This window comes from Terrapene carolina, unplaced genomic scaffold, assembly GCF_002925995.2.
Source record: "Terrapene carolina triunguis isolate 2854851 unplaced genomic scaffold, T_m_triunguis-2.0 Scaffold69, whole genome shotgun sequence".
NCBI lineage: Eukaryota > Metazoa > Chordata > Testudines > Emydidae > Terrapene > Terrapene triunguis.
In genome coordinates this window covers 56,407,919-56,424,765 of record NW_020664420.1, presented here as the reverse complement: position 1 = coordinate 56,424,765, position 16,847 = coordinate 56,407,919, and the positions used below count along the sequence as shown (strand labels likewise).

General features: G+C 40.8%; 1 protein-coding gene across 1 annotated transcript in view; it reads left to right on the top strand.

Moving 5' to 3' along the window:
* The first annotated feature begins 221 nt into the window (after positions 1-221).
* The window catches only part of LOC112104336 (solute carrier organic anion transporter family member 4C1-like), a 109,504-nt gene continuing 92,878 nt past the window's right edge, over positions 222-16,847 (top strand). Inside the window, exons 1-2 of the mRNA XM_024196612.2 lie at positions 222-447; positions 10,481-10,744. Of these exons, the coding sequence (XP_024052380.1) occupies positions 222-447; positions 10,481-10,744 (490 nt within the window). The remainder of the gene's footprint in view (positions 448-10,480; positions 10,745-16,847) is intronic.

Genomic DNA, 16,847 nt, shown 5'->3' with positions numbered 1-16,847 from the left:
TCAGCCAGGGCTGTGCGGGGCACAGCGGCAGGTGCCGGGCAGCAGCCGTAGCCGCCCCCGCTCTTCGAAACCGCCCGAGCCGGCTCCCCAGTCGCAGGGAGGCGCGGAGGCGGCCCCAAGGGAGGCAGCAGCCACCTACCCCGAGTATTTAGAGGGGCCGGTCCCGGCTGAGGCTGCCTCTGGCCGGAGCGGGGCAGGAGCTGAGCGCGGACTGCATCGCTATGAAGCGGGGAGGCATCGCGAACCCGGCTTTCGAGCCCTCCAGCCCCGACCTCCGTCTCAAGCCCAGGGCGAGCGCCAGCCGCCCACGCTCGCCCCCCGGCCGCCCCCCGCCTGAGTGTGAGGAGGGGCCGTGCGGGTGGGGCAGCTTCACCCCTAGGGCTCTGCAGCTGTGCAACAACCCCGAGGGCTACCTGAGCGCCTACAGCCTGCTGGCCATCTTCCAAGGTAACTCTCGCCTGAGGGGGGCGATCCCTGGGGAAAGGGCAGCCCTACCGTGCCCCTTGTGGGGAAGGTGGAGGAGAAGGGTGGGATGGGCTAGGGAGGCTGTGGAAGGGACTTTGACGCTTGGGATAAGAGAGGAACAGCCGGGGTGTGAGCTCCAGCAGGGTTGGTGTCAGCCTAAAATGTGGCAATCTTGTGACTTCGTCAGGCTCCATGTTATGCATATTCAGGCTCCTAACTAAAGTGACCTAGATAATGCTAGACTGCTTTCCCTCTACCCCTCCCTCCCTTTTCTTTACCTATTCTTAAACTTGTCTGAATCCCTGAGTACCTCTCTGGTCAATCGGTTTCACACCCTTTCTTGTGCCACTTCACTACTACTTATAATATAGGGAAAATGCTCCCACCATTTTTTTTTAACATGGCAAAAGGGGAATAACTTTTACTTTATATGACTTTACAAAGAAATCAAATGTTAACACAACAATAAGCGTGTGTTGGTTAGGCCATGGATAATGTGACTAGCTGTGTTCCAAGCAAGTCAGCCACTGTTTTTCATCAGATTGGTTAGTTTATCTACAAAATTAAAGTATATTTTCAGACCCTCGTATTTGTTGTTCCAACAATGGCTTAGTACTGAAAACCTCCAGCAGTCAAACCTGAGAGCCCAGTGCATCAGTGGGTGTGCAGTCATGACTACACACAGGCCCTGATCCTGGACACTCTTAAGCACGTACTTACCTTTATGCATCAAAGTTACGCACATGTGTACATTTCTGCAGAGTTGGGACCATAGTCAGGATAACTTAACTTTTTTTTTTTTTTTTTAAACAAATGTTTTCTAGGTGTCACTGAATCCAGTGAAACAATTTTTCCTGGTGCTTGAGTCTAGTAATCACTGAGTTCTAGGACTAAATCATAAAACAAAGAAATTGCATGTTGCAAGTTTTTCAGCTAGCTTATTTTGCTTGTAATATTCACAGTGCAGTTCTAGAGATCAAGACTCACCTTTGGGGGTGGCACCAGCCTCTTCCCAATTGGGGCGAGGGGGCTGAGGAGGGATAGCCAGGAAATTGGTGTGCGTGCAATACATCTTGTGGGCACTGGTCACCCTTACTTCTGCAATTCTCTGTCACTAGCAGCAGCGCATAAGTAAGGGTAGCAATACCATACCATGCCACCCTTACTTCTGTGTAATTTTTGACCTTTGGGCTGGGACAGATATTTTCAGTCAGTATTACATTTCCTTAAAACACATTTGTGGAATTAATGATAATTTCGCCTTGATGCTGCAGAGAGCCATGCCAGGTAGCTGCCTGAATAAAGCTCCTTTCACTTAATTGGCATGCTTACCAGATTGCACCCTCCCCTGTCCACCAAAAAGAAAGCAGGAGGGGGCACTAGCCTCTTGCCCAATATTTCAGTGGTTACACCAGTGGTTCTCAACTGGTACGCAGAGGTCTTCCAGGGGATACAGCAACTCATCTAGATATTTGCCTAGTTTTATAACAGGCTACGTGAAAAGCACTAGCAAAGTCAGTACCAACTAAAATTTCATACAGACAATGACATGTTTATACTGCTCTATATACTAAAGCAGTGTTTCTCAACCCTGGGGCTCACTACTTATTTTAGACTTATATGGTAAACATGAGAAAGTAAGCAATTTTTCAGTAATAGTGTGCTGTGACACTTCATATTTTTGTCTGATTTTGTAAGCAAGTAGTTTTTAAGTGAGGTGAAACTTGGGGTTATGCAAGACAAATCAACCTCTTGAAAGGGGTACAGTAGGCTGGAAAGGTTGAGAACCACTGGGTTAGAGCACTCATAGGGCAGTGGTTTTCCACCTGTGGTCTGCAGACTCCTTGGGGGCTGCAGACAATGTCAAAGATTTCCAAAGTGGTCTGCATTTCCACTCAGAATTTTTTAGGGGTCTGCAAATGGAAAAAAAGGTTGGAAAACCACTGTCATGAGGGATATGAAAGGCCTGGGTTAAAATCTATGCTCTTCATAATGTGGAATAGGTCTTTCATATCCCAGGTGAGTGCCCTAAACACTGGGCTATAGAGTCTCTTTCTGGCCCGATGAACTGTCAATTATTTTATACAAAGTGGAACAGCTTCAACAGGAGCAGTCAAGAGAAACCCACTCCAAAATACTCCTACATCTTCAGTGAGTGCTTTAGTCACTGGGCTTCTGGGTAAAAAGGCATCTAAGTGCAGTGGTTCTAACTCTAGGAGAGGGTTTCTGGCTGAATCCTGAGTGGAGGGAGGTGTCTCTTCACCTGGACTTGGGCACTTAACTTCCTCTTCTCAACATTTCCTACTGGCTAGCTTCAGCAGGACCCCCTCAGTGTGCTGGCATCAGTGAATTCCTTTTTTAGGTGTCCAACTCTCCCTATGCATTGTACAGGATGTCTAGGCCAGGGGTTCTCAAATTGGGTGTTGGGACCCCCCAGAGGGTCACGAGGTTATTACGGGGGGGGGGGGGAAGCAATCAACCTCCACCCCAAGTCCCGCTTTGCCTCTAGCATTTATAATAGTGTTAAATATATAAAAAAGAGTTTTTAATTTGTAGGGGGGGGGGGTTGCACTCAGAGGCTTGCTGTATGAAAGGAGTCACCAGTAAAAAAAAAGTTTGAGAACCACTGGTCTAGGTGCTGAATTTGAGGATTGTGAATGTCACTTGGCAGCATGGCACCTGAAAGTTCAGCACTACAATGCTGAGCCTTAGTGCCCCCTATGAATCCAATCCCCACTGCTCAAAATAAAGTTTTGTTTTTGAAAAAAGACTAGTCAAGGTTCACAAATACAGTAATAGATAAGGAGGTTTTAGTACAAACACTTTACACTAGATTTTAAATCTAGTCTTACTAAATGTATCACTATGGTATTTGTTTGCTTGCATTTCTCTCATCTTGGACTATGAATTCAGTGGCATGTGTTCATAATCCATTTCATACTGCTTTTATGGTTTGTTTTTATTTATTTTTAAACACTGCAAAGGTATGCATAAAATGTCTTCCATTTGAATTGTAAAGAGTAGAAAAATTTTCTGTTCAGAAAGGCTCAACATTTTCTAAATCAGGCCAAACTTAAGTTGATAGTGGGTCTTTCAAATGAAAATTGGCAATGGATATGTTTTGCTGAACATCAGAAAATAAACATTTAAATACAGAATATCAGGGAGGAACATTTCAACAATTTCTAATTATATATTAAACTTGTATCTGTGAACTGAGGTCATGATCTATCAGATAATTTAAGCACATATTTAAAATTAAGCATATATTTAAGCGTTGCTTGTTGGGGCCTGAGGTAGTTCTATAACGAAGGCACTGGACTAGGACTCAGAAGTTTTCTGGCTTTGCAACAGACCACCTTGGGTAATTCATTAAGGTCTTGATCTTGGCATCAGAGGTCCAGGTTGGTGGAAGTGTGCAGAGCTGTTTTGAAGCTTGCCTACACCAATTTGACTGCATGATTGGGCCTTTATCTTGCAGGCTATGGTTACACTAGGAGAAGCACCTAAATTTGCCAATATTGCAGGTTGGGAATACTGATGTAGATAAGGTTTTCTGTGTTCTCAGTAGTTCTTTAATCTTGTATCTGTTTGATTTGACTGCACAAGTAAATGACTATGTGAATTTCTGCAATATGAAACCTTGTTTACACAAGGGATCCCAATGTAGCTAACACAAATGGAAGCTCTTTAGAAAACTTCCCTTATGTAGACAAAATTATGTGGCTTGGGCCCCCATATGTAAAATAGGGATAACATTTCCCTATCTTTACAGGGGTATTGTGAGGATGCACCCATTAATATCTGTGAAATGCTTAGGTACTACAGTGACTTTCATAGTAAATCAAATAAATTATGCATAATCAGACACAGTATCTCAATGAGACTTAGACTGCATTTTGAATGGTTCCCTCTTTTTTATAGTAGTGGGATGCTAAATGTCTTAATTAGAGTAGGTCTTCTTCTACCTTCAGGTGTTAATAACATGTCAAAGGCAGGAAGGTCATGATGTCCTTTTTGAAATTGGATGAGGGTGGAAAGGGAGGGAAGAGAAGACTAATTAATCTAGATAAAAGGTGTATCTTGAAAGTTAGATTGTAAAGTTATTGTTTGGTATGAATGTTTGTGTGTTGGGGGAGGAATGGCCCACACTTCCAAGAATACTGTAGTTCTAAAGAGTATCAGAGCCAGGAAATTTAAATGCAGATTGTATTTAACAAATAATACTCCCCCACATATTAGGAATATGTAGATGCTGAGTTATGGCAGTCCAAACTGCTGTAACTCTACCTTGCCCCATTCTACTATGGGAACAATTACTTTAATGTAGTTACAGTTAAGTATTTCAGTTTTCAAATTTCAGAAACATCAAAGAAGGTAATACATTGTAGACATGCCACCCCTCCCCCCCCACCCAATACTAAAGTACCTGCCTAATCATTCAACATAGTTTTATATCTTCTGTGGAACTTATGACTAATTGGTGATGAGCATTACTGCTCTAAACCTTCTAGATACAGTAATCCTCAACTTTCATCTCATCTAAGCATGTAACATTTTTACATAAAGAATAAAACCAAAAATAAATAGCAATTTGTAAAGGACTGGTGTGCATATGTATCACTGCTTTAACTGAAGGCAACGTTGGGCACACTTAGGACTCCAACTTACAGAGATTTTGTAGTCAAATAGCTGGTCTTAAAAAGATGATATTGCAATAGTTAGCAATGGATAGATTCTCCTACATTTCAAGTGGAGCTGTCTGGAAAAATGGACAATTTTTTTTTTTTACCTGCTGTTATTTCAAGTTCAGATGAGGCCTATATTTCTATAGTATAGTCATTTAACTATATACTATACATAATGATTAACTTAATATCTGATTTATGTGGCCTTTGATCAATATAAAAGTGCATAATTGCATCCTAGGATGCATGTCTGAGTCATCATAAATTATAACCACAAGAGTTGCTGCAGTTCACAACTGTGGGAGGGACTAGTAATAGCTCTTCAAAGTGAGTGACAGAATGTGAAAACAATGTCTTCATTATTGTTTCCAAATAAACTGCTGCCACTTTTGAGTCACTTCTTTCCCTGGACAAATGGAGGGAGGGCTATTTTCACACTTTGGGTAGGACTATTATTGACACCAGGAGTAAGCTGAGAAGAATAAAATCGATACAGCCAATCCACATGTGGCTTTGACAAGCTTTGTGACCAGGCATAACTTAATAAAAATATTATACTGCATTGTCTGTAAATTGTTTTCCAGTACTTGGATGAGTGATTAATAAACTATTATCCTGAAATTTAAACTATGGCTGGTCACAAAAATTGTCAAAGCCACATACCAATTGTAAAGGTTCAAGCAGACAGTGACATGACACCAATGCACATCTGAAACGCTTAGTAGTGGGAAAGAGGAAGGAAAAAAATAAACCTTTGGCCACTTAGTTATATGGGTAAAAAGTAGGGTTGTTGCGCGATTAAAAAAAAATTGCGCAATTAATTTGTTTAAACATTTTTGGATGTTTTCTACATTTTCAAATGTATTGATTTCAATTACAACACAGAATACAAAGCGTACAGTGCTCACTTTATATTTTTGAGTTTACAAATATTTGCAAGGTAAAAAACAAAAGAAATATTTTTCAATTCACCTAATATAAGTATCATAGAGCAATCTCTTTATTATGAAAGTTGAACTTACAAATGTAGAATGATGTACAAAAAACCCTGCATTCAAAAATAAAACAATGTAAAACTTTAGAGCCTACAAGTCCACTCAGTCCTACTTCTTGTTCAGCCAATTTCTCAGAAAAAACAAGTTTGTCTACATTTGCAGAAGATAATCATAGAATATTAGGGTTGGAAGACCTCAGGAGGTCATCTATCCCATTCCCCTGCTCAAAGCAGGACAAACACCAACTAAATCATCCCAGCCAGGGCTTTGTCAAGCCACGCCTGAAAAACCTCTGAAAATGGAGATTCCACCACTTCCCTAGATAACCCATTCCAGTGCTTCACCACCCTCTTAGTGAAATAGTGTTTCCTAATATCCAACCTAGACCTCCCCCACTGCAACTTGAGACCATTGCTTCTTGTTCTGTCATCTGCCACCACTGAGAACAGCCTAGCTCCATCCTCTTTGGAACGCCCCTTCAGGTAGTTGAAGGCTGCTATCAAATCCCCTCTCACTCTTCTCTTCTGCAGACTATATAACCCCATTTCCCTTAGCCTCTCCTTGTAAGTCATGTTTCCCAGCCTCCTAATCATTTTTGTTGCCCTCCACTGGACTCTCTCCAATTTGTCCACATCCCTCCCATAGTGGGGGAGGGACCAAAACTGGACACAATACTCCAGGTGTGGCCTCACCAGTGCCGAATAGAGGGCAATAATCACTTCCCTGGATCTGCTGGCAATGCTCCTACTAATATAGCCCAGTATGCTGTTGAACTTTTGGTCAACAAGGGCACACTGCTGACTCATATCCAGCTTCTCATCCACTGTAATCTCTAGGTCCTTTTCTGCAGAACTGCTGCTTAGCCAGTCAGTCCCCAGCCTGTAGGGATTCTTCCTTCCTAAGTGCAGGACTCTGCACTTGTTGAACCTCACCAGATTTCTTTTGGCCCAATCCTCCAATTTGTCTAGGTCACTCTGGACCCTATAATGCTGCCTGCTTCTTGTTTACAATGTCACCTGAAAGTGAGAACAGGCATTTGTATGGCATTGTTGTAGCCGGTGTTGCAAAATATTTGCATGCCAGATGCACTAAAAATTCATATATCCCATGATGCTTCAACCACCATTCCAGAGGACATGTGTCCATGCAGATGACAGGTTCTGCTCAATAACTATCCAAAGCAGTGCAGACCGACGCATGTTCATTTTCATCATCCAAGTCAGATGCCACCAGCAGAAGGTTGGTGTGTGGTTGGTTTTTTTTGTGTGTGGTGGTGGTTTGGGTTCTGTAGTTTCAGTATCAGTGTTGCTCTTTTAAGACTTCTGAAAACATGTTCCATACCTCATCCCTGTCAGCTTTTGGAAGGCACTTCAGATTCTTCAATCTTGGGTCGAGTGCTGTAGCTATCTTTAGAAATTTTCCATTAGTATATCTTTTATTTTGTCAAATTTGCAGTGAAAGTGTTCTTAAAATGAACATGTGCTGGGTCATCATCTGAGACAACTGTAACATGAAATATATGGCAGAATGTTGGTAAAACAGAGCAGGAAACATAGAATTCTTCCCCAAGGAGTTCAGTCACAAATTTAATTAACGCATTATGTTTTTAACTAACATCATCAGCATGGAAGCATGTCCTCTGGAATGATGGCCAAAGCATGAAGGGGCATATGAATGTTTAGCAAATCTGGCACATAAATACCTTGCAATGCTAGCTCCAAAAGTGCCATGTGAATGCCTGTTCTCACTTTCTGGTGATCTTGTAAATAAGAAGCAGGCAGCATTATCTCACATAAATGTAAACAAACTTGTTTCTCTTTGTGATTGGCTGAACAAGAAGTAGGACTGAGTGGACTTGTAGGCTCAAGTTTTGCATTGTTTTGTTTTGGAGTGCTGTTAAGTAACAAAACTACATTTGTAAGTTGCACTTTCATGACAGATTGCACTACAGTACTTGTATGAGGTAAATTGAAAAATACTACTACTTTGATCATTTTTACAGTGCAAATATTTGTAAAAAATAATATAAAGTGAGCACTGTACACTTTGTATTCTATGTTGTAATTGAAATCAAATATATTTGAAAACATCCAAAAATATAATAAATTTCAATTGGTATGCTATTGTTTAACATTGCAATTAATTTTTTAATCATGATTAATTTTGAGTTAATTGCATGAGTTAACTGCGATTAATCGACAGTCCTAGTAAAAAGTTAAAATAGTAATGACTAGCTTTAATAAAGTAAGTCAAAGATTAATGACTTGCAACTAACATCCTAGTTCTTTAGTGCAGTACCTCTTGTGGACCACACTGTGGGCTAGTCTTCACATACTGTAGAAATGCAAATAGTTGAAACACTGTTCTTTAGCTAATATTTACTCGGGTGCTAAGAACTCTTGGAGTAAGACCTGGGAGTTGCCAATAGTATAGTGTCTGGATCAACAGACTTCCATCTCTGCTAAAGCAACTGTTTTGCTCCTTTAGTAATGAGGAGCCATTAACCATTATTTTACCAGCAATTACATTTAGCACTAAATTATTATCTAAACTCTTATAAATGAATTTGCTTGTTATTTTAGTTTGTGATTGAACATAGGTAACTAAACCAATGACCAATTACAATAAGAACGTTTAACAGTTTTTTGTAATCAGTTACTGACCTACTTCACTTTTGTGGTGTACAGGTATTTAACTCTTGTGAGCCAATTTCCCATCTTTAAAATATAAAGATGCTTACCTACTTCATATGAGTGCTCAGGGACCTAAGTAGATGTTTGAAGTGCTATACATATGCCAAAAAAATGACAGAAGCAGAAAACCAGCTTGATATTTGCTCATTCCTTTAGGTCATTAAGGCCTCTAGTCACCACTGTGTTTGGTGTACTCCTCTTCCCCCTTTCCCCCCCAGTAAAAAAACAACCCATCACACCAACAGTCTGTCATAGTGGCCTTGAATACTGGAATTACTCTCCCCTCCCCCCCAGTACTCCAACATATGAATTAAGTGTAGTAGTTTGGATATTACAGTTCATAGGGTGAGCCCTTCTCCAGTCCTTTTTATGCTAGGTGTGGCAATTAAGTCATTCTCCCTGGCCCAATACTGGGCTTTAAGGATTTCCCTCAGTGCAGGAACTATGGAGGCAAGCTGTAAGACTGACTGAGGACCCCTCAGAAGCCTTGCAGTAACGGTTATGCTGGGCGTGAGGCTAGCAGCAGGAAGGGTATGCTGCAGATGGTCTGAGTAGTGTTTCTGCCTATAGGGCATCCTTGAGAGGCTGCTATATATGTTTGTGTCTATGCTTATAGCTGTGTGTAAAGTACAGACACTGCATGCCTAGCTAGTACAGGTATAAATCGCATGTAGATGGTGAAGCACTGTTTAGGCAAGTAGAGTACAAGCATTCCTGAACCTTGTGGGTACATACTGGGTACATACTGGGTAAATACCATGGGTATATAATCACCGAAGCAGTATCTCCTCACCTACACTGCTATTTTTAGCAGTGCAGTATCCTGCTACAGGAGTTTTTCCCTGCCACAGGGAAAGGCTTCTGTAGCTCCCTGCAGTGGGGAAAGGCTCTGGCAGCTCCCTGCTGCCCAGCCTTTCCCTGCTGCCTCTCCCCTGCCAGAGCCTTTCACTGACTTGTGTAGCTACACACAACAGTGTGGATTCAGCCTGCTTTTCAAACAATATATGCCGTCGCAAGAGGTGTGCACTATAGATGTAACCTTAGGACATATACCCTATATGGCTCTCTACACACCGGAGCAGTACCTCCTCTGTCACACTGCTAAAAATAGCAGCATATACTGTCCTGCTGGAGCCCTTCACTGCCACGTGTAGCTACACAACACAGTGGGGATGCAGCCTGCCTTTCACTGAAACATGTAGCTACACATAACTATGTGCTGCTGCAAGTAGAGACAAGACTTTAAGCGGTCCTGAGAGTCTCTGCAGCTCCAGATCAAGAGGGCCCAAAGGTGCCTTGAACCTGAATCTGGATCTCCCACATCCTGGATGAGTGCCCTAACAACTAGGCTAAACGCTAGAGGGAGGGTGGCAAAATCTCCTCTCACTAATAGTTTCAGGTCAATCAAAACCTTTCTGTAAACTGTTCATCTGGAAAAAATAATTGCCCAGTGCTAAAGTCTGAATTAAGTTCTTTGCTGTCATGATCACAAACTCTCTCTCAAAAGAGCTGAGCGATTGAATGGCAAGATTGAATTTGAATTTGCACATGATCCAGTGATAAGATTACACAGTAGTTTTTTAAGAAAATAATACTTATTTGGTTTGTCTAATTGTCTGTCTCTCTCTTTTTTTAATAGGTATTGTGGTGAATGGCCTAGTAAATGTTAGTATTTCCACTATTGAAAAACGTTTTGAGCTGAACAGTTCCCTCACTGGTGTCATCTCTGCAAGCTATGACATTGCTTTTTGTGTATTGTCGCTGTTTGTATCTTTCTTTGGAGAAAGAGGGCACAAACCAAGATGGCTTGCCTTTTCATCATTTATGATAGGATTGGGATCACTTGTGTTTGCCTTGCCACACTTTGCTGGTGGAATATACCAATATGGATCTAAACTTGAAGGTAAGCTCATATTTTTGTATTTTTGGTATTTTTCTAACAAAATGAATAGGATAACTGAATATGCACAGAGTTGTGTTGAATAGATCCTTATGTATTTGGATATGAAAGTGTATTATCTAGATTAGGGTATCAAGTGCAGAGGAACATGTGGGATATGTTCCCTTTTTTTGTTTTGTATCCACATAGTATTGCTTACTGAGGCTTTGGGTGTGCTTACAGTTGTACCCATCTCATAGTTTTTTGTGTGGCTTAAGATCTGTGGGCAGACTGTTGGGCTCCCTACTGATGTAGATCAATGCCTTCTTTATGTGCTGCAAAGTACCAGGCACTATTAAATTACTGGTGGTGTCTTCTCCATTAAGGTTAAATCTTGATGTTAAACTTCACTAACTGCTACCTTATCTCAATTTTCTGTTTCTAGTAGGGCTGTTGATTAATCGCAGTTAACTCGTGCGATTAACTAAAAAAAATTAATCACTATTAAAGTAATTGCAATTAATTGCACTTTTAAACAATAGAATACCAACTGAAACTTTTAAATATTTTTGGATGTTCTTCTAAATTTTCAAATGTATTGATTTCAGTTACAACACAGAATACAAAGCGTACATTGCTCACTTTTATATTTTTGATGAGATAGTATTTTTCAGTTCACCTCAGACAAGTACTATAGTGCAATCTCTTTATTGTGAAAATGCAACTTACAAATACAGATTTATTTTTTGTTACATAACTGCACTCCAAAACAAAACAATTCAAAACTTGAGCCTACAAGTCCACTCAGTCCTATTTCTTGTTCAGCCAATCACAAAGAGCAACAAGTTTGTTTACATTTATGTGAGATAATGCTGCCTGCTTCTTATTTACAACATCACCAGACAGTGAGAACAGGCGTTCGCATGGCACTTTTGGAGCTGGCATTGCAAGGTATTTGTGCCAGATATGCAACACTTATTCAGCCTGTTTGGGAGTACTTAGTCCTGCCCCAGAGAGATTGCAATTTATCTCTGTTCTGTGTCTTTACAGCACCTAGCACAACAGGGTCCTGGACCATGGCCAGGTGCTGTGTTAATAGAACCAAAGTCTAGGAAAATTTGGCTTCTAACGAAGTATTGGAAATTGACTTCTGATGTGGGTTGACCTTACAATGTTGAGGAGGGAAAAAGGCAAAGTGTTTTGTGCATGTGTGGATTTGTAATTGGATCTATCTCTGACACTTTGGTATTGACCTTTTCTGTGTGTGACTTTATCCCTTCAGCAACTCTGCTCTTTGCTTCTAGCAGGTAATGCTGGGGAATCTTCTTTCAAAGTGTCCATCAGTGTTGAAGTTCCTGTTCTGTGTATATGTGATACACTTGTCACCTCATTAAATCAAGATTCTACACTTGATGCTTTCTCAGTGCTTGCTGGAGATACACATGACACTTTGTGTCAGAATACCTAGCACTGTGAAGTGTCAGGAAAACCTTCATGTCATGTTTCTAGACTGACATGCATTGTGGCTCTGCCATTTTTTTTTTTTTTAATAAAGTGAACATATCAAACAAAGTGATTAAATCTTTCCAATCACCACATCATGTATTCTCCATCATAAAACTGATTTGGCTGAAATCCCACTTCCTTCAATTCTTACTATTTGTAGTGGGGTCTAGTGGGCTTGCTGGACTATACTGTTGCTTCCTTTAAAATATGCTGTAGGCCTAGTTTTTTCACTGAAAAAAAATTCTATACTAACTTACCATCTATAATTCTGTGCTGTTGTCTAGCATGTCATATCTTGCAAGGTGAAATGGCTGCAGATGCTGTGCACAGGCTATGAAGAATTTCTTAATTCAGGCTAAGCAAATGTTTTGCAAATTCTGTATTTCTATTTCATGGTGCATGTGTCCTTAAAAACTCTACACCCCTCCCCCCCCCCCGTTAGTAACACAGGGCTGAAGTCCCCCATCATTGCCTAGTACTCTGGAAAGATGGCTTAAGCACATCTAAGCCGATACGTATCAGGCAAAAATGTTCTGTGTAGTAACAAATGATGCTTCTTGCCTTCAGGGCTGAGCATGCTTCCTCCACAGTGTCCCCCACACCTATTGGCTTTGAGAGAGATGTTTGAAGGGACATGTGCTGGCATGGCTTTACTCTAAATGATTTGACTCAGGAAAGCGAAGTACTAAGGTAAACATAAGTGAGATTAACATCAAAGTGTGGTTATGCAAAGTTATTGAAAAACTTTCACTGATGGTGGCATTCATCATGATTCATGGGTAAGACTAGAGGCTATTGCACATTAGGAAGAAATCTAAGACTGCAATCACACTAGCATGAAATTGTAGACCTATTTTTAAACAACTGTATTTAGAAGATCTTGTTGCCAAAAATATAAGCACAGCACCTCTCCTTTCTGACTTGACTTTTTTTTCCCCATGCTACATTTCTAGTACCCCGCCTCCGTCTTTGGTGTGCCCTACTCAAAGCTAGAGAACCTAGAATATGAGGACCCTGAAGCCAAAAGTAAACTACCTCTCTGGGTAGATCAGCCCCAGAAATAGTTGTTCATCATTAGTCTGTGCACACTTACTGCTGACTTATACCGTCTCCTATTGATATTTTGGAAGGGAGAAAGATAGTAGAAAAGTGGTATTTATTTTTTCTTGAAAAATCTTTTGTTTTCCATCTTTCTAAGACTTTTTTTTCCTACACATGCCTTGACTTGTGTGCACCAGAACTGTTGACGTCTTGATGGCCTTTTTGTTTCAAGGAAAAAATTCAATGTTTGTTTCTAATAATTCAGTTATTATATATTTGTTTTATTAATCATTTGGAATTTTTACTATAGAGTACTGACATTAATGTGTATATCTATACTACTGCTAATTATTCATACCAGGTTGAGTGAACACTGTTAATGAATTACTTAATACCCTTTAGAAGTTTCATTAAGTTCCTCTGAAATGTTGATTAGAAATGTGGTTTGTACAAAGAGGAAACATAACTTCTTCTTTCTTGGAGTACTCAGTGCTAAGAACCCTTGAAGTGAGTATTTAGCTCTGTGTCAGCATTTAACTTGGTGCTCTTCAGTATGAAGCACAAGGCTAACCACTTGGGGGTGGAGGGAGGCAAGTAGGGGCATGCTTCCCAATAATCTTTAGGGGCATAGAGCTTCTCTGGCCCTGGGGTCACAGAAGCAGGGAAGGGAAACCTCCTGCTGGGGCAGGGGAGGGGGAGAGGGCAGCAAGCTCCTTCCCAGGTTAGGTGGGGAGTGGGGGGACAGCGAGCTTCTTGGGAGAGGGGCCACATTTAAATTCCTGCATATGCCCTTTCTAACCACTATACTTACAGTGAATACTTACAATATGCGGTGTGATGTGTAGTTAGTTGTAAGGCCATGAATACAACTGTCTGTCAAACTGTTTGATCTTTGAGGGCCATCTTAGCTTTTATTACAGTATTTCATAAACCATACATATGTCAGGTGTGATGGGTTGGGTCACAGAGACCCCCTTGGGACTCTCACGTGGTGTGCTGAGACTACCTCTCTGCCAGTTTGGGCCCCCAAAACCCTGAATTGTTGAGCCAGACACGCAAGCCTGCTGCAACACAGACCCAGGGTCTGAACCCCCCCACCCCCAAAGCTGCAGACTTAACTGAAAACAGCTTAGCAAGTGCTCCTGTATCCAGCACCCAGACACCTAGCTCCCAATGGGATCCAAACCCCAAATAAATCCATTTAAATCTATATAAAGCTTATACAGGGTAAACTCATAAATTGTCTGCCCTCTGTAACACTGATAGAGAAATATGCACAGCTGTTTGCTCCCCCAGGTATTCATCACTTACTCTGGGTTCACTAATAAGTGATTTTATTAAGAATAAAAAGTAGGATTTAAGTGGTTCTAAGTAATAATAGAATAAAGTAAGTCACCAAGTGAAAGAAAGCAAAACCACACACGTCTAAGCCTAATACATTAAGAAATTGAATACAGGTAAATCTCACCTTCAGAGATTTTTCGCAGCCTAGACTCCTTCTTAGTCTGGGCCCAATCCTTTCCTCTGGTACAGTTCTTATTAGTTCCAGCTCAGGTGGCAACTAGGGGATTTCTCATGACTGCAGTCCCCATTGTTCTGTTCCATCCCCCCTTTAATAGCTTTGGCACAAGGCGGGAATCCTTTGTCTCTCTCTGGGTTCCCACCCCTCCTTCTAAATGGAAAAGCACCAGGTTAAAGATGGATTCCAGTTCAGGTGACATGGTCACATGTCCTGTGAGACTTCATTACCCACTTGCTGGCGTACATATGTATACAGGAAGTCTTACAAGTAAACAGCCATTTACAGCCAGTTGTCCTGGTTAATGGGAGCCATCAAGATTCCAAACCACCATTAACGGCCCACAATTTGCATAATTAAAATGGGACCTCAGTTATATTTCATATTCCTAGTTTCAGATACAAGAATGATACATTCATACAAAGAGGATTACCACACTCAGTAGATTATAAGCTTTGTAATCATACCTTACAAAAGACCTTTTGCATAAAGCATATTCCAGTTACATCATCTCCACGCTTATAAACATATTTTTATAAAAATATGGAGTGCAATGTCACATCAAGTATGGATAAATGGGTTGTTGCCTTAAAGTGAGCATATTAAATGACTTCTCTAAAACCTAAATTATTAGCTAAAAGCAATTTGAAACATTCCTAATCCCCCTGGACTCAGTAGGAGAGTGTCACAATATAATGGCTTCCGTTACAATATTGATCACGTCACATTTTTCAAAGCATGGTAGAGACACTGACTAATCCTTAAATATCTTTGCTAAGATGTTATCCCCACTTACCATGTGGGGAATCTGAGACAAATTAAGTGAATTGCCAAGGCCAAAGAGCAAGGCAGTGGCAAAGTTTGGACTAGACTATTAATTGCCCCCTGAGCTCACAAGATCATGCTGCCTTTAGAAATATAAGGGAGTGAAGAGGGAGGTCAAGGCAGGAAGATAAAGCATCTGAAAAGCTGAATTTTTAGGAGTGCTTCAGAAATCACTCAGTCAGATCTAACTTGCTGAAAAGCATGAGTACAATTTGCTTTGCAGCTATAGATACACAGCAGCATTTTTTTCCAGCAATTTGTCAGATTTCCTCAAGTGTCCTACTTGGAATAGAAAAAATAAGGTACTGGGGCTGGGAGGAACAGATGACATGTTGAAGTAGTTTCCACCTCTTCCATAATACTTGAATGTCACTGTCACAACCATGTATACGTCTATAATGACCTTACAATGGGGGCACCTGATAGCACACAGTAGTTAAAGTTGCATACTAAAATGGGGGCAGATACTTGCTTCCCTCTCCATCCTTGTCAGTGTCAGATGACCTGTCAGTGTAAAACTTCATACAGCAACACCTGGATCCAAGTTTTACAGGCAAGTTAAATCTACTTTGTACACTGCTTAACACAGATGGTCTAATGCAGAAGACTAACAAAAATGACTCATTCAAATGTGATACTGTTTTTATAGTTAGTGTGACAAATTTTCAGGTTTTTGTTAGTCAATATTTACCTGAAAAAATTTGCTCTTGAAGTTGGGAGTCAGATGGGATGTACAGAAGAATGAACATGTTAAGCCTTGCCTCAGTGTTCTAAAGTGTTTAATGCAGAAAAGGGGATAATTGGAATGCATACAAAACTTTGAGGATGCTCCAGGCTATTGGGTTTGTGACATGAAGAAATGCTACTTGAAAGAAAGGACATCACTCTAAGGAAGCAAACTTTGTGTAATATAGGGATAACTTGCATAAGAGGAGCTTTCTGGGTATTATGTGTGTGCATAGTGGAGTCACCATTCCTTGGTCAGCAAATAGCTGTGAAATCATGTGGCAAAGTGTCATTCCCCTTCTGGTCTACAGCAAGGCTACTACTGCGCTAATTTGCTTTATTACTGCAAGTGGCAGAGGTAGTAGTAGATACAAAACGTTCCTACACTGCCAATGAACCATGTGAGTGTCAGTATACCCTATGATGGAATTTGTTTGCTCCTTTTTAAAAACAACTAGGAAATCACACACACACACACACACACACACACACACACACACACACACACAC